The 25,704-nt window shown below is 36.9% G+C and overlaps 1 protein-coding gene across 1 annotated transcript in view; it reads left to right on the top strand.

The window, feature by feature from the left end:
• The window catches only part of LOC136035573 (NAD(P) transhydrogenase, mitochondrial-like), a gene marked incomplete in the record, with an annotated part of 125,344 nt that overhangs the window by 24,884 nt on the left and 74,756 nt on the right, over positions 1 to 25,704 (top strand). The window contains 5 exon segments of the mRNA XM_065717448.1: positions 1,706 to 1,905; positions 4,793 to 4,947; positions 7,591 to 7,731; positions 14,372 to 14,494; positions 20,068 to 20,255. Coding sequence (XP_065573520.1) covers positions 1,706 to 1,905; positions 4,793 to 4,947; positions 7,591 to 7,731; positions 14,372 to 14,494; positions 20,068 to 20,255 — 807 coding nt within the window.

The following is a 25,704-nucleotide window of genomic DNA, read 5'->3' as shown; positions in this document are numbered from 1 at the left end:
ACACACACACACACACACACACACATTATATGGCACTTGGTATTTACCAGGTGGCATATAGCGATCGCAATTTTTGTCGGTACGTCAGTCTGTCTGTCTGAGTGTCTGTCTATTCCGGTTTTGCTAGTTTGAGCACTTTCAGATAAGCTAGGACGATGAAATTTGGCAGGCGTATCAGGGACCAGACCAAATTAAATTAGAAATAGTCGTTTCCCCGATTCGACCATCTGGGGGGGGGCTAATTCGAAAAAATTAGAAAAACAAGGTATTTTTAAATTGCGAAAGGGTGATCTGATCCTATTGAAATTCGATATTTAGAAAGATACTCTGTCTAAGAGCTCTTATTTAAAATCCTGACTGGATCCGGCGACATTGGGGGGAGTTGGAGGGGGACACCTGAAATCTTGGAAAACGCTTAGAGTGGAAGGAGTGATTGGATCTTAATTACATTTGATATTTAGAAGTATCTCGTAACTCAGGTCTCTTATTTGAATCCCGACCGGGTCCAGTGTCATTGGGGTGAGTTGGGGGGAACCGGAAATCTTGGAAAATGCTTAGAGTAGAGAGATCGGGATGAAACTTGATTGGAAGAATTTGCACAAGTCCTAGATACGTGATTTACATAACTGGACCGTATTCGCTCTGTTTGGGGGAGTTGGGGCACCTAATTATTTGTCCTGGTTTTGCTAGTTCGGGTACTTCCAGATAAGCTAGGACAATGAAAGTTGCCAGGTGTATCAGGGACCAGACCAGATCAAATTAGAAAAAATTGCTTCCCCGATTTGACCATCTGGGGGGGGGAGGAAGTGGAAGGACGGTTAATTTGGAAAAATTAGAAAAAATGAGGTGTTTTTAACTTGCGAACGGGTGATCGAATCTAAATGAAATTTGATATTTAGAAGGACCTTGTGTCTCAGAGCCCTTATTTTAAATCCTGACCGGATCCAGTGATATTGGGGGGGAGTTGGAGGGGAAAACCGGAAATCTTGGGAAGAGTGGAGAGATCGGGACAAAATTTGTTGGAAAGAATGAGCACAAGTCTTAGATTTGACATAACTGAACCGGATCCGATCTCTTTGGGGGAGCTGGGGATGGATTCCCAGTGATTTGGCGAGTTCGGTGTTTCTAGACGTGCTAGGACAATGAAAGTTGGTAGACGTGTCAGGGACCAGCACAAATTCACTTGATAACAGTTGTTTTTCAAATTCAACCATCTAGGGAGGGGGGGGGGCTGGATGGAGGGGAAATTGTGAAATTGAGGCGTGTATCTTACGAACGGGTGATCGGATCTTAACGAAACTTGATATATGAAAGTGTCTCATGTCTCAGATGTTCTATTTTCAATTCAGATCGGATTGATAACTCTAAAATCGATATAAAAGCGATAACTTTAGTACCGAGTCTAATTTTAGGTTTTGACCTCGTCACAAGTGCCATATGAGCTCTTGACTCTTTTTTTTGTCAACTCATACACAGAGGATTTCTTCCTTTGAAACAGAAAGGTGGGGCTTATGAATCATATTGTATAATACATGGTCAGGAAAGGTCAGGTATTTGGCCAACAAGTTAGCCATTTACAAGATGCTTCCTCACTTCCCTTCAAAGGCGCAATCTGCTCATCTTATTTGCGATCTATTGAGCTAAAACTTAATTCCTCACCATAATTTCAATGTCAATTTTAGCAGGTTTTTTCTGTTAATTTCAGATGAGTGGGGTACTGCTTGCTGTTGTTGGATGTGGCAAAACTCAAGTTCATGGAGTCAGTCCATTAGTATACTCAGTAAGGGGTCTAAAAACTTATAGAGGACTGAGAAAAGATGCAAAGCCCAGTGAACCCATTAAGGGAATTCCTTACAAGAATCTGAGTATTGGTGTACCAAAAGAAATATGGCAAAATGAGAGAAGGTAAGAGCCTATTATTTAACACTATGTTTTATGTTAAAAAAATTTCATGTTAAAATGTTGATTAATGAGCCTTCCCTTAGCTCTGCAAATACCTTCTGAGGCACTCAGGGCATCAAGGAGGAGCAGTCAATCATCTTTCAAGTTTGCTGCAGAAGTGATATCCTCCCATTATAGTTGAATAGAGGCGTGGAAGCTGCTTAGATCTCTCTGGTTGGACCAGTGAAGCGTGTTTCTGGGTCTTTTTCAGCTATGGCTTCCTTGTCTTTACCAATGTAAAGCAGCTTTTGGGAGTCTATGGTCGTTAATGTGGATAATATGTCCCAAGTATCTCTATCTTAAGACTCTGATGATGTCAGTTACTAGAGGTTGTTGCGCCATTTCACATATGGACTGGCTTGTAGTCTCCTGTGAGCATTGGATGTTCAACATTCTGCAAAGGCACAGGTTTTCAAAAAGTTCATGTGATCATGAAACTGATTTCTATGTCCTGGCTGACTGTACTTTTCTATATGAAAAAAGCACTATGAAATATCATAAGTAGGGAAGTTTTAAAAAGAAGACAAAAATAAATAAAATGTCAAGCACTATTTGTATTTATATTTGGATATTTTACCAATAACAATTTGATAAAATGTATCCTAAAAATCCCATACTTTATGGATTATCGTAGGAAAACGGCAAAATAAATGAGAATCTTACAACAAATAAAAATGGTCATTAAATCTTAAGTTTTATTTAATGTTTAAATTGAACTTTAAATTTGTTATTAATTCTCTATTTATTATTAATTATTTAAATTAGATGATTAACATTTGTTTGTAAAGGACATAAAATATTGTATTGAAAATTTAATAAAGATGACAAATCAAAGCAGGGCCAATAGCTTAGCAAACAATCAGAATTATCCTAGATGGATTTTGATGCCATGAATTGTTGAAGTAAGAAGATAAGGGATCTCTAACAACTCGCGGTAGCACCAAGCCGCCTGAGGCTGGCACAGCTACTCACGGTCCTCCTCCATCCCAATTTATTCAAAGCCTTCCTCTTTCCAACGTCCCAGGAAGTGTCTATTTCCCTTAAATCTTTCTCCATGACATTCTCCATCCCCAGCCACGGACGACCTACTTTCCGTTTAGCCCTTGATGGTTGGCCGAAAAGGACAATCTTCGGCAATCTGTCATCCTTCATCTGCAGAACGTGCCTAAGCCATCTCAAGCTCTCTGTCATTATAACCGTAAATAGCGGGATTAAACCACACTTTTCGTGCAGTGGAAATACGGTCAGTCATTTGGGTACCCATAACAATCCGTAGGTAATTTATCTGGAAAACATCTAGCAAATCTTCATCCACTTTTTGGAGCGCCCATGCCTCAGAACCATACTTGACCACTGTCATCACCGTAACTTCCAATATTCTAATCTTGGTTTGCAGATTTATATTCCCATTCTTCCAAACTTTTTTCTGTGATAAAACAACCTGAGCCTTAGTTATTCTACTTTCAACATCTCCACTGCTCTCACCGTCCTTACTAATAATGATATCAAGGTAAGTGAAGCTGCCCACCTGATCAATTTTTTCGGTACCCAACGTCACCTTTTCATCTTTACTTATTCCTAGCCTTAATGACGAAGTCTTCTTAACATTAAATTTCAAACATATTCTAGCACCCTGAACTCGTAAAACCTGTAAAAGTTCATTCATTTGGCCGACACCCCTGAAAAGCATCCTTTCAAATAGGATGCTTAAATCATCAGCATAATCTAAGTACAGGAGAGTTTATCCTCCCCATTTGATTCCGTGGTCTCCCATTGCCTTTCCTATGCTCCTTAGGACAAAGTCCATCAAAATGATCAACATAAAGGGGGATAAAACATAACCCTGCTTAACTCCTGATTTAATACAAAATCCGCTGCTAACCTCATTTCCTACTAGGAAACCGCAGCAGTGGAATTCACGTACATAGCATTAACCACTTTAATGTTATTTTTTTGGTATACCATACAAATATAGGATCTTTAATAAAGCTCTTCCAGCAACAGAATCGAACGCTTACTCATGATATATAAAATGAAGACCAACAGAGTTTGATAAGTCTGGCACTTCGCAACTATTAACGGAAGAGTGAAAATTTGGTCGACACATCCTCTACCCTTTCTAAAATCTCACTGTTCTTCTCTTATCACTTTGTCTACAGCATCTCTCAGTCTAAAAAGTATTATATTACTATGTAATTTGCTTCCTAAAGAGACCTAATTAACTGTGGACTGGGTATTTTAGAATACGCTTACGGTCAGTTTGTCTCTGCTTTTGGCTGGGAATGCAATATATGGTTGGGGGCAAATCATTGAACGCTTCCCATGTTTTTCCTCAGATTTCTCAAAATCCCTGCATAGAGATGGATCAAATCTGGGTGAACTTATAGAGTCACACCACTGACTCCAGTTCCACACCAAATAAACAGTGACTCCAGGACTCCAACCTCTGTCCTCAGGAAAAAGGATTTCAAGTCTAGCGCTAACCACTCGGCTAGGACGGCGGCTCTTTCAATTTAGTATAAAATAAATTTCCGGCTTTGCTAACGGGCATATCATGTTTTTTTTTTTTAGCATGTGAATATACTTCTCATGCTCTTTCGGAAAGATAGTTCTGTTATTTTTTTACCATATTTATAAATTTATGAAAAAGGAGATGACCAAACTAAAAAGAGAATAACTAATAATTCAGCCAATATTTTGAAAAAAATCAGCTAATTTTTTAATTTATGTAATTAGTTTGATTTATTTGTTTTATAAGGTTATTCAACAACATCGTCATATAATGTCACATTGTGTAATGAAACACCATTGTCATAAATTTGATTCTGACATTGTTATTTCTTTTTTTCAGGGTAGCTTTAACTCCTGCTGTTGTTGCAACATTGGCTAAGAAAGGCTTTTCAGTGAACGTCGAAAATGGTGCTGGTATTGAAGCAAAATTTCGCGATGAAGATTTTGCATCTGCTGGAGCCAAGGTTCTCGATAAAAAAGAGGTTTTTTCATCTGGTAATTATTTCTAGAGACAAATAAATGGTATTGTAGAAAGGTTCACCCCAAATACCTTATAATCATATTTACACACTTGAGGTACAGAAAGGGTTCTAAATTCAAGAAACAAATAAATGGTGTTGTAGAAAGGTTCACCCCAAAATGCCTTATAATCATATTTACACACTTGAGGTACAGAAAGGGCTCTAAATTCTAGAAACAAATAAATGGTGTTGTAGAAAGGTTCACTCCAAAATATCTTATAATCATATTTACACACATGAGCTACAGAAAGGGCTCTAAATTTTGAACAGTGATGGAGGGGAAAATGTGGGTTGTTAACCAACGTCTAGAGATATCTCTCTAGAAACTAGAGCTAGAAACTAGAAAAACTTTAATGAAAAAGAGATCGAAAATTCAAAATTAAGATAAACATTTTTTTTTCAAAATTTAGACGTCAGGTTTTCCATCCTCTAAATCCTAAGAATAAGAAACGGGTAGAGATACACCTTTCAAGGATATATTTTAGTCCCAGGATTCAGTCATAAAAGTTTCTTTCGCCTAAATCAACTAATTTCTGAGATAGTAAAAAGTCCCTAAGCTAGAATTTGATACTTGTTAGATATTCAAAAATGGCATTTTTTGTGGAAAATTTTCGCAACTTGTTTAATTTAATAATAACTACTATGTTTAATTTCTAAATGAAACTGAGTGTAGGTAGCGTTTCAAAAATATGTAGTTATATATATATATGCCATCTATATAGCAGTGCATTATATGCTTCTTGCAGATTCGAGAAAAAGAATGAGTAATTAGCTAGGTATGTAAAAAAAAGGTCATTTTTCCAACGGAAGTATTAACGATCAAATTAGATAAAAATTAGGTGACATAATGATTTTCTTTAGAATTTTATATGATAATAATTATTAATTAAGAGCAAAATATAATACTGCAGTAAGATACAACACATCTGAACATTCATGGATGTGGACAAAAATAGAAAATAGTAAGTTGTAACTTTAATGTACATCATATTAAACCTGATATGTCTAACGTCTTTTATGGAATTATTGATAATGTATTCCTTAGAAACACACCTGTATAAGAAAAACTTGCAGTTCCTGAGTTTTCATAGAGAAGAAATCCTAAACGAATCTTACTGTGTTGCAATATAGTGTGTAAACAGTAATTTTTTACTTAATTTAAATTTTCTAATAATTTTTTTAAACAACTAAAACAAATCACAAAATTTTCTTAAATAAATGTAAATTTAAGAGGTATAGTTTTTATTCAAATGTGCTTTCGAAACGAATGTACGCTGTCTTAGTTGTGTATTTTAACAGCTCTTTATCTTAGTAAGCGGTCAAAACTTCGTAACTTGCGTTTTTTTGTCTTTTAATTTATTTTTATTATAATCAAGTTTTGAATAGAAATATTAGATTACCACACCTTTTGAAAAGCTTAAACGATGAAAAACAAAGGGGGCTCAGTAGTTAACTTGGATTTTAAGCGATTTTTTGTACTGATTTAGTGGTCAAAACTTATTAAATTGATCAAGTACAAAAAAATGTAAAAGCATGAATATTGTCTGACAATTTCTGATGAGTTTGATTTTTACCTAAACCTCCCCATTTTTCCAACTTTATACATTTTGTAATGTCTTCCTGTTTCATGGGAGGAGCATTGTAGCCCAATGACCTTGTCAAGGGGCATCGGTAGTCCCCTGGTTTGTGTAAAGTTTTGATTTTTTTTGATAAATAAAAGCAAAATATTCGTTTTAATGAAAACAAGACACACTTTTGAACATATCCTTTTTTATTTGAGCATCTCGAGAACAAATTATCTTTCAACAGTGTTGCTTACTGCATTGTATTTCATTTTTATTGACACAGATGTGTCAACTCATGTTTGGGGGCTCGAACCCTCGATTCCTGTGTATAATGTTCGAACAGTGCAAATTTTTTATTCCGACATAGCTCCAATTTCGATCTGATTTTTTTTTATAATTTAAAATCTTTATGAATTCTTCTAAGTATCATTAATTTTTGCTCCATTTTATCTTTAACAATAGTTAAAAATCTAACTTTAGTTATTGATAAAGAGTACTTTGAGAGGCGCTTAAAGATTTACCTCTTAACGTCCCGTTTAGAGGTTTAAGGAGGTTAAAGGGTTTGACATTTTAGTGATGTGTTATACCAAAATAGCGAAAACGGGTTTGGAAATAGTGCTATAAATTTTGAAAAATTAAGATTTGTGTTTAGTTATATTTTTTTTTTCGTTTAATATCTTGAATTGACTAAGGTTTAAATCTGGTTTATAATGTCGTTTAATATGCTATGTTCGATATTATATGGTTAGTGTTATATCTCTAATATACGTGGTTAATTATGTATAGCTACCTGTTGTTAACTATGGTTTAACATACTAAGAATTGTTGTATGCTTGAACTTCTTTTAATTAAAAAAGCACAAGACACTGATTCATCTGACACAAACAAAAAATTGCCAACTACTGCTGTTGGCATTTGTTTTTACTTTTACAATTACATATTATATATATATATATATATATATATATATATATATATATATATATATATATATATATTTATGCCAACTACTGCTGTTGGCATTTGTTTTTACTTTATATTTATAATTATAGACATCATTTTGAAAGTTCGCCAGCCTTTGGAATCTGAAGTTGCAAATTTTAAGGACAATGGGATTTTGTATTCATTTCTGTACCCTGCTCAAAACAAAGACATAGTTGACAAGCTTGCTCAAAGGAAGATGACTGCTTTTGGTAAGAATTTCCGATTTGTTGTCAAGAGCAACTTGAGTTGTTTTAAATAGTTATCTTGAAAAAAAAAGGTATAAGCCTATGACCCTCACTGGACATAAGGAATCATAAGGACATAAGGAAACAATTCTTGCTTCGTAATATGCAGAATAATCATAGTTAACTCGTTTTGTATAAGGATAAACTTTATCTTCACTTCTTTAAGTATTTTTCAATTTTTAAACCAAATTTCTGAAAAAAAGCATGTATTGACTAAGTATTTTTTTTTTTTTTGAAACTCGTGCTGAATCAATTACCATCTAAACAACTTTAGCTACGGTGTCCCTGGTTTCAAGTGACGCGATCTCGCTCTCTGGAATAGCGGCGACATCGAAAAGTGTGCGAGCTATTCCCTGCGAAATAAATCTACAAAAGTATGAATTCCGAGTTTATAGCTGGAATGTGAGATCCGTGAAGCGTGAATCAACAAGGCTAGTGATGCCTATGAAAATGAATCGTTACCAAGCAGATGTTCTTTGTCTATCAGAGACAAGATTGAACGGAGTGTCTGAAGAAACCATACCAGTCCGTGACTCCCACAACTCTTACTTATTCCTCAACTCTTTTGCGCAAGATGGATCTGGTGACCATGGAGTGGGCTTTGTGATAGGGATCCGTGTGCAAAAAGTTCTTCTTGCATGGGATCCAGCGAACCCGAGAATAGCCAGACTTCGGCTTGAAGGAAGATTATCCAACATTTATATCATTGACATCGTGACATTGACATAATATCATGACATCGAAAAGTGTGCGAGCTATTCCCTGCGAAATAAATCAACAAAAGTATGAATTCCGAGTCTATAGCTGGAATGTGAGGTGAAGCGTGAATCAACAAGGCTAGTGATGCCTATGAAAATGAATCGTTACCAAGCAGACGTTCTTTATCTATCAGAGACAAGATTGAACGGAGTGTCTGAAGAAACCATACCAGTCCGTGACTCCGACAACTCTTACTTATTTCTCAACTCTGGTGCGCAAGATGCATCTGGTGACCAAGGAGTGGGCTTTATGATAGGGCGCCGTATGCAAAAAGCTCTTCTTGCATGGGATCCAGTGAACCCGAGAATAGCCAGACTACGGCTTGAAGGAAGATTATCCAACATTTCTATCATTACTGTCTACGCACCAACGAGAGTGGCAATGGATGCTGATACGGACTCCTTCTACTCTGATCTGGAAATTACAATGCAGAAATCACCTAAGCAAGACTCTAATTTTAGGGGGTGACTGGAACTCCCGTGTTGGCCCAACAGACCCCAATGTTAGCAATATTGTTGGTCCATCCACATTCGGCCATTGGTGCTCCAATGGTGATAGACTACTCCAGTTCGGGAGATCTCATAACCTTATCATCACCAATACAATGTTCCAACACAAACCCTCTTAAAGGATAACTTGGCGCTCAAATGATGGCTCCACAGCTGCCCAAATTGACCATATATTGATCTGTCAGCGTTGGCGCTTCTCAGTAATCGATTCTCGAGCTGAGAGGGGCGTGCACTGGGTCAAAATCTGGAAGTGATCATACGCTTGTAGTTGCAAAAATACTCTTGAAGTTGAGCGCGAGGAAGAAAAAACCCCTAAAAAGGAAGTTAAACGTGGAGAAACAAAAAACCCAACCAATGAAAAAAGACTTTTGGCTGAAGTTACAGAACCAGTTTGCAAGCCTGACAGACTGCGATGAAAACCCTACCGACCGATAGAAAAATTTCGGAACACCACGGAAAAGGTGGCTGCTGAAGTAATCGGCTATGCTCCTGCAAAGACGAGGAAAAATTATGTCTCTGAGAAAACTGTAAAGCTAATCAAGGCTAGGCGACAGGCATTAAACGCATCAATTGCAGTAAGAAAGGCGCTACGTAAACAGGTTAAATGCAGCTTGCGTCAAGACCGCCAACAATTTTGGGATGGGTTTCTATAGAGATGGAAAAAGCAGCCAGAAATAACGATACGAGAAGGCTGTATAGAACCCTCAAAGAAGTAAGTGGAAAAAAGTCACCTGTTGCGGGTCCTCTAAAAGACAATCAAGGAAGCGTGATCCCTAATGTACGAGGTAAACTTGATCATTGAAAGAATTACTTTAAAGACCTTCTTAATCCAAATACAGATGGGCAAGATGCAACGCCATTGCTGCCACCAACAGCTGAAAGACCATCATATGAAATCGACATGGCCCCACCTTCAGCTTCAGAGATACTAAACGCGACCGAACGGCTAAAAAACAATAAGTCAGCTGGAGAAGATGGTCTCCTTCCTGAGGTTTACAAGGCCTCACCACGCGTTGTAGCGCAGCAGCTAGAAACCCTCTTCAGTCTGATATGGGAGAAGAAGACCTTCCCGTCTGATTGGAAGATGTCAGTGATAACCCCAGTATTTAAAAAGGGGGACAAATACGACAGCCGCAACTACCGAAGGATATCACTCATGTATTTGGCTACCAAAGTATTTGCGATGATTATGCTTAATAGGTTCGAAGAAGTAAGGGGTGAGCGATCACGTGAAAATCAGTGCGGGTTTCGAAGAGGGAGAGGGTGCACTGACCAAATCTTCACTCTTCGCCTTATTGGAGCTGGAGCTGTTGATTGCCTACTACGAACATTGCAGATCGATCGTAAGAGTGCTGGGCGAAGAAACTAAATCCTTCAGTGTAGAAAGTGGTGTGAAACAGGGGTGTATATTGTCCCCTGTTTTGTTTAGCTACTGCATAGATTGGATTCTAAAAAGGGCGCTCAAGTTTTGATGGTGTTGTTATGTTTTTGATTGGGTATTAATGTGTCTGACCTGGACTACAAGGATGACATCGACGCTCTTGCTGCTGATCTAGCAACTGCCCAAGCAATGTTAAATGAAATAGCACATTTCTCTCAGCTACTGGGTATGAAGATCAACACGGCCAAAACTAAAGTCATGGATCTAAATATACAGTCAGATTATCAGCTTGTTCTTTACGGACAAGAGTTGGAAAAAGTCGATGGCTTCACCTATCTTGGCTCAGTAATAGACCCTCATAGAGGCTGCGACGTTGACGTACAGAACAGAATAAACAAAGCCCAGGCTTTCTTCTCACAACTTCGCCGCCATTTGTGAGATCGGCGGGAGATCAGCGTGAAGGTAAAAAATTTCTGTATATAAAGCGGCTGTTAGATCTGTGTTTTTTTATGCAGTCGAAACTTGGCCACTGGAGGTGCTTCATCTCCATGATTTGGAAGTCTTTGACTACCGCTGTCTACGAAAATTCCTGAAGATTCGATACTCCGACAGAATTTCAAATGTTGATGTGCACCACCGCCGCTGTAAAATCAAACCTGCCCCCACGATTGTCAAACAGAGAAGACTGCGTTGGCTTGTTAATGTGCTTAGAAGACCCAATGACCGTATCATGGAGCAAGTACTTCTAGCTGCCCCGTTGCGACCTGGCGGTCAATTAAAGATTTGGTGGGCGACTGTCAAAAACTTGCTGCGACCTGGCGGTCAATAAAAGAATTGGTGGGCGACTGTCAAAAACGACCTCAACCTTGTTGGTGGATTTCGAAGATTTGGCAGAAAGTGGGAGAGCTGCCTGCTCCAGTTTGCTGAAGAGTTGGCACAAGATCGCGACAAATGGGAGTCAACCATACGTAGTCTTCTAGATGCCGGGTGAAGCGTCCTCGTCTGGTCCCGCTACAAGTAAAGTACAAGAGTACAAATAATCCAGTCGAGATCACCACTCGAGTAATTTGCATAGCAGTGAAAAAGAGAGCAGCTAGAGCTGGAGCACTTGCAAATAATCCAGTCGAGGTCTCCACTCGATTAATTTGCATACCAGTAAAAAAGAGAGGAGCTAGAGCTAGAGTTGTTGCAAATAATACAGTCAAGATCTCCACTTGAGTAATTTGCATTGAAATGTTTTCACTTCTCTTACTTTCATAAATAAAAAATTATCTAAACTCTAAGAAATAAATATCAATTTATGTTAATTAAACCGACAGTCCGTGATCATTTGTTTTTTTGTTGTTTTTTTTCAGAAAAGTGCAAATTCTGTTCTGATCTTGAGAAGGCATTGGGGATATCACCCCTATTCATGTTAATTTTTGCTTGTTTTGAGTTTGACTCGGCTATTTATTGTAATTTCTGTTCGTTTTGAGTTTCATTTATTTATTGATAGTGATTTGTGGTAGTTTTACGCATGGAAGATTATTTGACTTTAGTTTTGCTCATTTTTGGCTTAATGGAGCTCTTTACTTTTCTTTGAAAAACTCATTTTGTGGAAAAAGTTTTTTAAATTAATAAAGAGAAAAAGGAAGCTATAGCGAGATACAAATTTTTGGCCTACATAATTTAAAGTCTATTCTAGAATGCTGTGTTTAAAATTTTTTCTACCTATTATTTAAGTCAGGTTTGTACGTAAAGAGCTGGGTTTAGTAGCTGCTCACTTCTTGAATTGTAAGATGTTTATATTTTTCCTCAGAGTTCCTATATTTTTCTTATAATAGGCCTGTTTTCAGATAGGGTCGTGAAGTATGTGCGCTCCGAAAAAAAATGATGAAGATTTGTCAAATGTTTTGTAACGAAAATTTCTATGGGCTGTTTCGGGTACCCGACTGACTGACCGTATTTCAACAGCAGGCTGTGCGAAAAATGTGGTTCAATCCCCATTTTTAAGGCTTTAATCAGAGAAAGTACGAGATGGTTAGGACGTTTTCTGCAGATTGCCAAAGATTGTCCTTGTCGGCCAACCACCTAGAGCTAAACAGAAAGTAGGTCGTCGACAGTTGGGGTGGAAGGATGTCGTAAATAAAGATTTAAGAGAAATGGGAACTTACTGGAAGGGTATAAAGAGGGAGGATTTGAATAGATAGGGATGGAGACTGAGCGTGCGTAACTGTGTTGGCCTCAGATGGCTTGGCGATTCGGTGAGTTGCTAAAAGACCTGTACGCAGCAGTCGTAAAAGACCTGTCTTCTACATGTGTTTGAATTTTGAAGTTTGTAAATTTTTAAGTTTGTACTGTAAATTGTAAAGTTTGTAAAGTTTGTCCACTGAATGTTGAGAGGAGAGTAATTTATTGTTTTCACTATAGACCTTCGCTTTGGTTTTATTCTTGTGTTGAAGTTTATTTATGATGTGAGTTGTTCTTGCTTATTTATTATTCTTTTTTCTTTTTTTTAGTTTCCTGTGTTTAGTTGTCGTTTTTTTGTGTTTTTTTTTTCGTTGAAGACTGGACGTAGGGCAGAAACATTCACATTTTTTTAAATTAAAATGTTGTTTTATTTCTTGTTCGCTGTTTTGTTGAAATAAAAACCCCTTTTTCTCGCTTAATTTTTCGTAGAAGGCGAATATAAAAATGAAAGCGAGATTAAGACTAAATAAATGAAAATTACTGAATATCTAATAAAAAAAATTAAAATACATTTAGTGTATATCATCGAAAATCCTATTTTGAATTTCTTGCCTATGAAACGTTAGTTTTATTTTTAGCTTTACGTTGAATCCTGACCATGTGCTTTTCGTCTTGGACCCATTGTAATCCGAAATTTCAACTGTCGGCTATAAGTTGTAATACCTTATGTCATCGCTAATACAACCATGCTAATTAAATTATATATAATTAAATCTTAAATGTCTTTTCATTTTAGTTTCTGAATTACCCTGAAGTGTTTATTGATAGGTGCATTGTCCCTTGGGAACCACGCCATTCACACAAAATATCCTTCCTGCCTTTTATCGTTCCCTCATGCTACTTTTTTACAGCTTGGACGCAAATTTTAGAGGGGGGGGGGGTTCAAGCTTGGTAAAATCTCTCCCTGGATACGGCCTTGACAATAGTCAAATACTTTTCGATCATGTGATTGTTTTTTGTTCGATTTTAGGCTCTCAGACAGCAATCCTACCAACTCAACGTTTTATGTTACTTTAGGTATAGTAATAAAATTTTGAATTTACTCTTAAATCTGTGTATTTGTAATGGTGCTCCGAAAAAATTTAAATAATACTTTCAAACAAAAAGTTGCATCAAATAATGATTTTTTTAGGATCTAATTCCAATGTCAATTGCGTTTAAGACCATTCTCCTGTTTGTATAATGTAAACAAACATTGGTGTTCCGTATCAATGTCGTATTCAGGAGTAGGAGTATCGGGTTGGACTCCTCCCCCCCCCCCGAAAATTTTATCCTATTTGTTAAGTTTTTGTTGTAGGCAGCATTTTTATATAGACAACAATAAGTGACGCCTGCCCTCAAACTACAACCGATTATCTCGCAACATATTAACAGCCGCTTAGGAATGGGAGTATGAATGGTGAGGGTGTACCGCCCAGCGTGCCAAATCTCAAACTATAGCGGATTGTCCCCCGATATGTGAGAAATGAGCAATTTCTCATTCTGGCTTTTTTACATTACTATAATTCCGAAGTACGAGTTTAGCTATGTCATTTCATATTTTTCCATGTCTGGATTTATTATTAGATCAACTGATTCTATTATTTGCTTTTTTTTTCTTTATCTTGCATATCAAGTATGATAAAACAAAAATGAAGTTTAGGTGTTTTGTCCGTTTTGAACATTTTTTTTTTAAACTAAAAAGTATTTGAATTTTAAGATTAATTTCAAGCGTTTTTGTTTTCAGCGATGGATTGTGTGCCCCGAATTTCCCGTGCCCAGGTTTTTGATGCCCTTAGCTCAATGGCCAATATCGCTGGATATCGAGCCGTTATTGAAGCAGCCAATAATTTTGGTCGATTTTTCACTGGTAATTTTCTGTTTAATCAGTTATTTAGCCAACTACTGTCTTGCTAGTTTTGTTTTATCTGGCTCTTTTTCTTGTTCTCAGGTGATTATCCATGTCTTTCCATCTAGTTTATCTTTATATTTTGTGTAAACTTTCTATGTCTTTATGAGAGTTGTTTTGATTTTATAAGAGTTGATTCCATTGTAAGAATTGATCTTAAACTTGTCTGATGGCCCAAAAAGCTAGATGGCCAACTTTTAATATTTAATCTGTCGTCAAGGCTCAGGACTGATACTCAACGCTGTATGCTTCTCAGAAAGTTTTTAGATTTTATTTTTCAAAATAATCAATAAATTTCATGTGAAATAACTCCGTCCAAAATGACTAACCTCTTTGACTAATTCTGCCCTTAAATGGCTTTAAAAGATTGAAAATGAACACGACATTGACCTCTACAAATTCTACCGCCGGTGCTGATCTTCGTTTTATTGTGCGTCAGCCAGGAAGTGCAATGGGAGGCTGGGGGCCTGCCATACCGTACTTATGCACCCCATTCCTGTTTACTTTTCTCAGGTTTCACCAGCTACCCATTTAAAGGGGTAATATTTTGTAGACTATAGCGCATAAGCACATAAAAACTTTTTCCACTCTGGATCAGGGGTAATGCTATAGTCAAAACCATAGTCAAAAACTTTTCCCACTCTGGATCATGGGTAATGCTATAGTCAAAACCATTGTCAAAAACTTTTCCCACTCTGGATCATGCTATAGTCAAAAACTTTTCCCACTCTGGATCATTGGTAATGCTTTAGTCAAAAACTTTTCCCGCTCTAGATCATGGGTAATGCTATACTCAAAACCTTTTGTATTTGTAGCTTCGCAGATTTCGCTTCTCAGCTACTCATATCGTGGTTCATTCCACTTTTTCTTTTGCTTAATATTTTGTCAGAAACCTCTGTCTTGATCCGTTTTCATTTTTGAATCGAAACAAGAGCTCATATGGCACTTGTGACGAGGCCGGAAGAGCCAAGAGCTCAAATAGCATGAGCTCTAGCGAAATTCTAAGAATCATTAGATTGATTAAAAAGGAAAGTCAGAGGCTTAATGCTGGTAGGGATTTAAAATAAGAGCTCTGAGACACATGGTCCTTCTAAATATCAAAATTCATTAAGATCCGATCACCCATTCGTAAGTTAAAAATATCTCATTTTTTCTTATTTTTCCTCTCCTTTCAACCCCCCAGATGGTAGAACCAGGGAAAAAACTTTATCAAGTCAATTTGTGCAGGTCCCTAACACGTCTACCAATTTTCATCGTCCTAGCACATCCAAAAGCACCAAACTCGCCAAAGCACTGGACCCCCCCCCCTATCTCCCCTAAAGAGAGCGGATCCAATCCAGTTACGTCAATCACGTATCTACGACATTTGCTTATTCTACCCACCAAGTTTCATCCCGATCTCTCCACTCTAAGCGTTTTCCAAGATTTCCGGTTTCACCCTCCAACTTCCCCCAATGTCACCAGATCTGGTCGGGATTTAAAATAAGAGCTCTGAGACATGAGTTCCTTCTAAATATCAAATTTCATTAAGATCTGGTCACCGTTTTAAGTTAAAAATACATCAATTTTTCTATTTCTTCCGAATTAACACCCCCCCCCAACTCTCCGAAAGAGAGCGAATCCCTTCCAATTATGTCAATCACGTATCTAGAGCTTGTGCTTATTCTTCCCATCAAGTTTCATCCCGATCTCTCCACTCTAAGCGTTTTCCAAGATTTCTGTTTCCCCCCTCTAACCTCCTCTGTCTCCGGATCGTATTCGAATTGAAAATGGAGCATCTGAGACATTAGATATTTCTATATATCAAGTTTCATTAAGATACGATCACCCTTCGTAAGATAAGGATACCTCAATTTTCACGTTTTCCAAGATTTCCGGTTTCCCCCTCAAACGTCCCCCAATGTCACTGGATCTGATCGGGATTGAAAATGAGAGCTCTGAAGCACAAGATGCTTCTAAATATCAAATTTCATTAAGATCTGATTACCCGTTCCTAAGTTACAAATACCTCATTTTTTCTAATTTTTCCGAATTCCCCCCCCCCCCCAACTCCCCCAAAAAGAGCCATTCCGGTCTGGTTTTGTCAGTCACGTATCTTGGACTTGTGCTTATTCTTCTCACCAAGTTTCACCCTGATGTTTCCAGTGTAAGCCTTTTCCAAGATATGCGGTCCTCCCCCCTCCAACTCCTCCCAATGACACTGGATCCAGTCGGCATTTAATATAATAGATCTAAGTTACGAGATTCTTCTAAATATGAAATTCATTAAGATCCAATCACTCCTTCGTAAGTTAAAAATATATGTTTTCGAATTTTTCAGAATTAACCTTCCCCTCAACTCCCCCAAAGAGAGTGGAACCGTTCCGGTTGTGTCATTCACGTATCTAGGACTTGTGATTAATTTTTCCATCAAGTTTCATCCTGATCCCTCCCCTCTCTAAGCGCTTTCCAAGATTTTAGGTTTCCATCTCCAACTCGCCCCAATGTCATCGGATCCGGTAGGGATTTAAATAAGAGCTCTGAGACACGATATCCTTCTAAATATCAAATTTCATTAAGATCTGATTACCCGTTCGTAAGTTAAAAATACCTCGTTTTTTCTAATTTTTCCAAATTAACTGTCCCCCACTCCCTCCCCCACCCCAGATGGTCGAATCGGGGAAACGACTATTTCTTACTTAATCTGGTCTGGTACCTGATACGCCTGCCAATCGTTTTAGCTTATCTGGAAGTGCCTAAACTAGCAAAACCGGGACAGAACGACCGACACAATTCTTGATCGCTATATGTCACCTGGTTAATACCAAGTGCCATAAAAAAGGAGATAATGCAGAGCGTAACTGTGCAACTTTTGAAAAGCCGTATATTTAAAGCTTCACATATACTTTCTATCATGTACTTGACCAAAGATTGTGGGTATAACTTATAAGAGTGGTAACTGGCGCTAATGTAGACAAGAATATTAACGCCATCTAGCGTTCGGGGTTTCTTTCTATTTTTAAGTTTAATAATAAGAAAAAAATGGTTCAATTGGTGTAACTGGGGAATCAGTGTCTGAGTTTTAGACATTTCCCCCCCCCCCCCTCAGAAAATTATGCTTAAAATTATTATGAAAATCATTCATTCAATTCCAAAACAAGTAGAACTTAAATTTAATAATCAAGCTTAAATGCTTACTAAAGGCACTAGATATGGTAAATAAGTCCTTAAACAGTTTTCTCTATGTTGTTCCAATGCTCTGCTGACGCCGAAGTAAAACGAAGAAGAAAAAACCGAAGATAAAGAATACATTAGTGCTAACCATTCAAAATTATGTGAGGGGGGAGGTTGAGTCTAGGGGTATGATTTGCTCTGGGGCAGCGGAGCAATTGCCCCTTCCAGACCTTAGTTTGTCCCCAGAACCCAGTTTTTTGGTGTCAGTTTCGTATACATTTAGAAATTTAGAAATTGCATTTTTTTTGTACCCGTGAGCAAATTGTTATACCCAGATTGTACTTGTTATTGTCTCTCCTCCTCCCCCCTCCCCCCAAAAAAACAACAAAATACTGAAAAAATATGCAAGACGTACGGAAGGTTAGGATTCATAAGTGTTCACTTTTAATTCTCTGGATTTGAGATGACTCAAACAGACGAGCCTCAGTCTATCTATAAAAACAATTCTATAAAAATCTATAAGAAAATAGCCCCCCCCCCCCGTGGAAAATACTCCCCAGGAAAATACCCTCTCCCTGAGGGAAACACCACCACCCCTTCTCTTGAGGAAAATGCTCCCACCCCCTGCGGGAAAACCCTCCGGGAAATATTTCCCTTGGAAAATACCCCCATCGGAAAATACCCTTCTATGTTTCCAGCGAGGGGGAGGGGGGCAAACGCCAGCCACCTAGCGTTAGATCTTAATTTTGGACAGGAAACCGAATACAAAGTTTGAAAAAGGCCAAAAGGGGCCAAACGCTAGATGGTGTTGATTTTTTTTACACTAGTGCCATTTTTCACTCTTATAGGTTAATCATACTCTTTGGATTGGACTTTATAAGTGTTTGGTCTCTGCTTGAAAAGATTGTTTTATCTTGTATGCTTAGGAATTCTATTTAAGTGGCCACCAAGTGTGATAAGTCATTAGGAGTATAATTTTCTACCTAAATATTTGTTAAATATCCGTAACTTTCACACTAAAAAAATGGGGACGATGTTTGGGTATTTCCTGTTTATGGTGGTCGTTAGACTGGTTCCTTTGCTAGTTGCTGATAGTGTTTGACAGAAAATGTGTTTTGGGGAGAGAGGGAACTTGAATTCCTACCCGTAAAAGTTAACTTACACCATTATTTATATTCATAATAGTTATGGACTTCTATTATAGGCTAATATATTGCCTTTCAAAGTTGGGAATATATCAGGGTATAAAAATCCAATGCTCAGATGTTCTCTGTTTTTAGGAATACTATTACCAAGCCTAAGGACCGCATACCCAAGCTGAACGAATCAACTGTGAAAAATCTCCCAATCTAATTCAGATTAAGTAAAAGAAGGTAAAGAATACAGCACTGGACTTTACAATCCCTACCAGCAGTACTGATCTCCCTTTCATGGCCCTTTACCCAGGAAGTACTATTGAGGGGGGGGGGGTTAGCCATCCTGTGCCTTCGAACCCTTTTCCTGTTTACCTTCCCCAAATGTCTTCTGGTACCCATTTAGATCTGGGTTGACTCTGTCTGAGCTTAAAGAGTCATACTACTGACCTCTGTTCCAAATCAAAGAACCAGCGGCACCAGGACTTGAACCCCTGTCCTCGCGAATAAAGGCCTTCAAGTCTAGCATGCTAACCACTCGGTTAAGACGGATAAAATATTATTAAGTAAATTGATTTTTTAATATAGAAAAAGAAATCATATTTAATTCAAAAGCAATAGCTGGTAATAGACTGACACAAACAACCTAGTTTTTCTGGAAAACTATATTTTTCCTAACTAGGTCCTAGTAATAACCAGCTGGTTCGGGTTATATCACAAATTATGTATCTCCGTAAAACAAAAAGAAAAACAACATGGACAATACACCACTGGATCGATTTTATTTAATACTTAATTTGCCTTAAAATGTTCGAGATTTCCTTATGTTCTTTTACCTTTACAAATCATGAGATTTGAGTGTTTTTTAGTATGCGTGACAGTGTTTTGTAGTGGAAGGAAATGCGTATATTGGAACCAATTCTTTGGTTCATTTGGGCTAAGATTCCCCATTGATTCGGGCTATTTGAAAAGGATTTGGGCATTTATTTCGGCTAATTGAATCCTCATTGATTGGGTCTAATTGAAAAGGATTAGGTCATTCATTTGGAGTAATTGAATCCTCAATTTTAGAAGACTTTTCTAAGTGCATACAATATAAAGTGTTTATTGAGGGCATAAGTAGTAAACTATTAGAAGTTTAGATTAGAGGCAATATTTTGGGCTTCTGAATCACTCATATCTATGGCTAATGTTCTTCACTTGTCTTCTTTTGTCATATTAATTTCAATGGAAACACATTAATTTCAGGCCAGATTACTGCCGCTGGTAAAGTTCCGCCAGCAAAAATTTTAGTTATTGGCGGGGGTGTAGCAGGACTTGCTGCTATGGGACAAGCTAAAAACATGGGTGCTATTGTCCGTGGATTTGATACAAGATCAGCTGTAAAGGAACAAGTGGAGTCCATGGGTGCTGAATTTCTTGAACTAGATTTCAAGGTAAGAAGCAGTTTGAATTTGAATTTTTAATGCCTACAGGTGGCTCCTGTATTGTTGAGACGAGTTGCGCTTTGACTGTTGATTCTACTTTTGTGGTTCTTGCACGGAGTAGTTATTGTATGTATTGTTTTGATTTTTTTTTTTTTATTTCTTTTGGTTTTAGATTCTTTCTTTTATTTTGATATTTGGAATAAAAGGGAATAAAGAGAAGGAAAAAAAAACTTTTAATTTTTTTTGTGTTTATTCGTCTGATTGCTCTTCTTTTTTTTCCCTAATTTTTTCACCTCACGGAGAAGAAAAAGAAATACGACAAGAAAAATACAAGAGTAGTTGTTGTATGTATTGTTTTGATTTTTTTTTCATTTCTTTTGGTTTTAGATTCTTTCTTTTATTTTGATATTTGGAATAAAAGGGAATAAAGAGAAGGGAAAAAAATCATTTTTTTTTGTATATATTTGTCTGATTGCTCTTCTTCTTTTTCTTCCTAATTTATTCACTTCACGAAGAAGAAAATGAAATACGACAAGAAAAATACAACATACCATGGGCAGTAAATGCTTAAGCCAAGTAAAGGAAGTAAGTTTGTTTGTGTACCGTACTTTGCTATGAGACTTGCAAGGCTTTTCACGTTCTTCCATTTCTGCGTGTTTATTATCTTTTGTATCAATTACCCATAAAAAGGTTTTAAGTATATACAAAACTGTTAAAACGTTTCAGAAACGTTTTAAATTAACGTTAAAACGTTAAAAATCAACAAAAATCAGTGTAAAAAATGGATTCTCATGATGTATCTAGTGTTAACGGATTTTTTTTTTTCGAGTTTCGATTACTATTGAGCCGTGTCGCTCCTTACTTATAGTTCGTTACCATGAACTGTTGTAAGGAGCGACCCGGCTCAATAGTAAGCAAACCTCTTAAAAAACGGAATTTTGATACTAATAGATACATCAAAAGAATTGAATTTTCATGATAATTTTAGATATATAAGCTTAATCAAATTTAGTCTTACCCATCAAAAGTTACGAGCCTGTGATAATTTGTCTTATTTTGGAAAATAGGGGGAAACACCCACTAAAAGTCAAAGAATCCTAACGAAAATCACACCATCGCATTCAGCGTATCAGAGAACCCGACTGAAGAAGTTTCAATCTCCTATCTACAACAATATGGAATTTCGTATTTTTTGCCAGAAGACCGATCACGGGTCCGTGTCTTTTTTTTGTCTTTTTTTTTTCAGGGGTGATCGTATCCGCCCAGTGGTGCTAGAATGTCGCGAGAGGGCTCATTATAACGGAAACGAAAAGTTCTAGTTCCCTTTTATGTGAACGAAAAAATTGGAGGGCAACTAGGGCCCCTCCCACGCTCATTATTTTCCCAAAGTCATTGGATCAAAATTTTGAAATAGCCATTTTGTTTAGCTTAGTCCAAAAACCTAATAACAATGTCTTTGGAGACGATTTACTCCCCCATAGTCCAAGGGGGAGGGGCTGCAAGTTAAAAAATTTGACCAGTGTTTAAGTATAGTAATGGTTATTGGGAAGTGCACAGACGTTTTCAGGGGTATTTTTTGGTTAGAAGGGGGGTTTGAGGGGAGGGAGTCACGTGGGATGATCTTTCCATGGAGGAATATGTCATGGGGGAAGATAATTTCCATGAAGGGGGCGAAGAATATTCTAACACTATTTCAAAAAAAGCAATGAAAAAATAAATATGGCTTTTCCCTCCTCAACGCCCCGCTCTTTACGCTAAAGTTTTTTAACTGTTTTAAAAAGTAAAGTTGAGAGAAAGAGTCAAACTTTAGCGTAAAGAGCGGGGCGTTGAGGAGGGAAAAGTCCCCTTAATATACGGAGTAATTTTTGTTCTTTTTAATTAATGTCGCTCCTTACTTTCAGTTAAAAACTTTTTTTTTCATTTAATCAACAATCTAAATCCATAATTATCTTTTTGAGCTTAGTTGTTGAATTCACAGTTGAGTGGGATGTGGCAATATTTTGCTATTTTTCAAATTTTTGTTACAATAAATATTTGGTTTAAGGGAGATCAATAACTTTATTAGGGTTTATTTTGGGTATTATTTTATTAGTATATTAAGGGTTTATTTTTCTTGCCTCTGGGTGAAGGAAAAGGTTTCTGGGCAAGGTTAGGAATAATAATGGTCGATGATGAGCTGATGATGAATGACGGCTATTAAGTCTTAGTTTTGGAAGATACTAACACTAGAATTCTAGTATGTTTACTTTATGACTTTTTCTGAATTTACCTCCTTCCCTATTCTCGAATAAATAAATTCCTTCTTATTTTATGCGTCTATCATATCACAGAATGAGGCCTATGAATGACCATGACGTCAACCCTAACAAAATATTTCTTCAGCAATTGCTTTTAATGATGATGTTATATATAATGCTGTTTTAATGATGACAATATATATATATATATATATATATATATATATATATATATATATATATATATATATATATATATATATATATATATATATATATATATATATATATATATATATGTATACTAGCTGTTGGGGTGGGCTTCGCGCCATCCCAACACTTAGTTGGTGGGGGCACTTTGTCCCCCAAGCCCCCCCCCCCGCTCGAGTAAGTTGTTACGTGCCATATTAGTTACACGCCATTGTAGTTGTGTCCCTGTGTCCCACCTGTGAATATAGATAGATCTATATATATATAAAAATAGGTTGTATATATATGTTTTTAATTACGTAAAACTTGCGAATATACAACATTCTTCGCTGTCCTATTGTCTGTGCATATAAATAGATTGTCAGGTTTACCGACTCTGAACATGCAACATATAATTGTCCATGGGAAAAACAATCCGTATTCAGATCTATACCTCATTAGTCTAATGATTGCCCTTGAGCTTTGTTGATGGTGATTGCTAATCGAACATTCCCTGTGTCCCCGTCGTCATTTATATATCCTCCCTGTGCCCCCCGGCGTCCCCGTTGTTGTTGTGTCCCTGTGCCCCGGTCGTCATTTATATTTCCTGTGTCCCGGTCGTCATTTGTGTCCCGGTGTTCTAGTCTGTAATTTCTCTTTGAGTGTCCCGGTCGTCATTTATATTCCCTGTGTCCCGGTCGTCATTTGTGTCCCGGTGTCCCGGTCTGTAATTTCGTCAGTCGACAAACATGACGTCAGTCGACAAACAACTTCATGACGGAATAATATATATATATATATATATATATATATATATATATATATATATATATATATATATATATATATATATATATAAAGTTTATTGACGGGATCAATTCATTCAAGTACCTACCAGAAAAGCTATGGCTCTAATGCGATGATTTCTAACGTGGGGCATAGAAATATATTGGTGGGTCATGGGCAGGACGTACCCCCTTTAGCTGACCATGCTCTCAACCCTTAATTTTGAGAAAAAAATTCATGTAAATGACTTCACTTTTTCATACTTTTAAATGTACAAAACAGTATTGCAATGACATTACGCATTGTATAAAAGGTGTTTGTACCGATAAATTTAGTATAATTAGTATATTTTGCAAAATTTTCATTTATTAACAAAATTATTATTAATTTTTTTTTATTTGATTAATGATTTATCAATTAGTCCCCCTCTAAAATCGTCTCTGAAAAAAACCTTCTGCTTGAAAAAAGTGGATAAGCAAAATAAGCATTTTCTGAGCATAGGAAGTATTTTATTAAATGAATATAATTCTTGGAAGAAAGTCAGACATAATAGAATTTAAAAACTGTATTAGTTAAAGTGTAGATATTTTTCTGCGCAAGTCTAGTTTGGCTGTGACGTCCTGATTTTTATCCTATGTATCTCAGACGGTCAAAGTAAAACGTGAAAGTAGGTAAACATTATTACATCGGGGTATACATTAGGAAATAAGTGGAGTAGAAATAACTGGTTGTAGAAATTAATGCGGTTGTAAAAAGAAAAATGGTTAGCTGATTTACATAGAACTTACATCTTTTTAGGAAGAAGGTGAAGCTGTCGGAGGCTATGCGAAAGAGATGTCGAAAGAATTTATTGAAGCGGAAATGGCGTTGTTTGCCAAACAAGCTAAGGAAGTTGATGTTATCATAACTACTGCTCTTATACCAGGAAAAAAAGCTCCCACACTCATCACAAAGGTAATTTCAATCAAGTCAATGGGATATATGTAGAATTGTTTTCAAACAGTTCGTGGTAACGAACTGTAGTAAGGAGCGAACCGGCTCAATAGTAACCAAAACTCTAAAAAATTGAATTTTGATATCAATAGCTACATCAAAAGAATCGCATTTTAATGCTGATTTTAAATATATAAGTTTCATTAAGTTTAGTCTTACCCATCAAAAGTTACGAGTCTGAGAAAATTTGCCTTATTTTAGAAAATAGGGAGAAACATCCCCTAAAAGTCGTAGGATCTTAACGAAAATGACACCATCAGATTCAGCGTATCAGAGAACCCTACTATAGAAGTTTCAAGCTCCTATCTACAAAAATGTGGAATTTTGTATTTTCTTTTCCCCAGGGGTCATCGTATCGACCAAGTGGTCCTAGAATGTCGCAAGAGGGCTCATTCTAACGGAAATGAAAAGTTCTAGTGCCCTTTTTAAGTGACCAAAAAAATTGGAGGGCATCTAGGCCCCCTCCCACGCTCATTTTTTTCCAAAGTCAACGGATCAAAATTTTGAGATAGCCATTTTGTTCATCATAGTCGAAAACCATATTAACTATGTCTTTGGGGATTACTTACTCCCCCACAATCCCTGGGGGAGGGGCTGCAAGTTACAAACTTTGACCAGTGTTTACATATAGTAATGGTTATTGGGAAGTGTACAGACGTTTTCAGGGGGATTTTATTTTGTTTGGGGGTGGGGCTGAGGAGAGGGGGCTATTTTGGAGGATCTTTCCTTGGAGGAATCTGTCACGGGGGAAGAAAAATTCAATGAAAAGGGCGCAGGGTTCTCTAGCATTACTATAAGAAAACAATGAAAAATAAACATGAAAACGTTTTTTCAAATGAAAGGAAGAAGTAGCGTTGAAACTTAAAACGAACAGAGATAATTACGCATATGAGGGGTTCTAAAAATACTTTAGCATAAAGAGCGAGGTATTTAGGAGGAGATAAATACCTTGCTCTTTATGCTAAAGTATTTTTAGTAATTTCAACTATTTATTCTACGGCCTTTCTGATTCAGGGGTCATTCTTAAAGAATTGGGACAAAACTTACGATTTAGTGTAAAGAGCGAGGTATTAACGAGGGTACAAACCCCCTCGTATACATAATAAAAATATAAGGTTATGAAAGTTTGTTACGTAAGTTAATTCTTAAGTTACGTGTATTTTTTACTAATAAAAACGTTCATTAAAAATTAAAAGTTCTAGTTGCCTTTTTAAGTAACCGAAAAACTGGAGGGCAACTAGGCCTCCTTCTCC

The sequence above is a fragment of the Artemia franciscana genome, chromosome 14, assembly GCF_032884065.1.
Source record: "Artemia franciscana chromosome 14, ASM3288406v1, whole genome shotgun sequence".
Taxonomy (NCBI): Eukaryota; Metazoa; Arthropoda; class Branchiopoda; order Anostraca; family Artemiidae; genus Artemia; species Artemia franciscana.
Note: the sequence above shows the minus strand (reverse complement) of the source record. Positions and strands in the feature narration are given on the sequence as shown.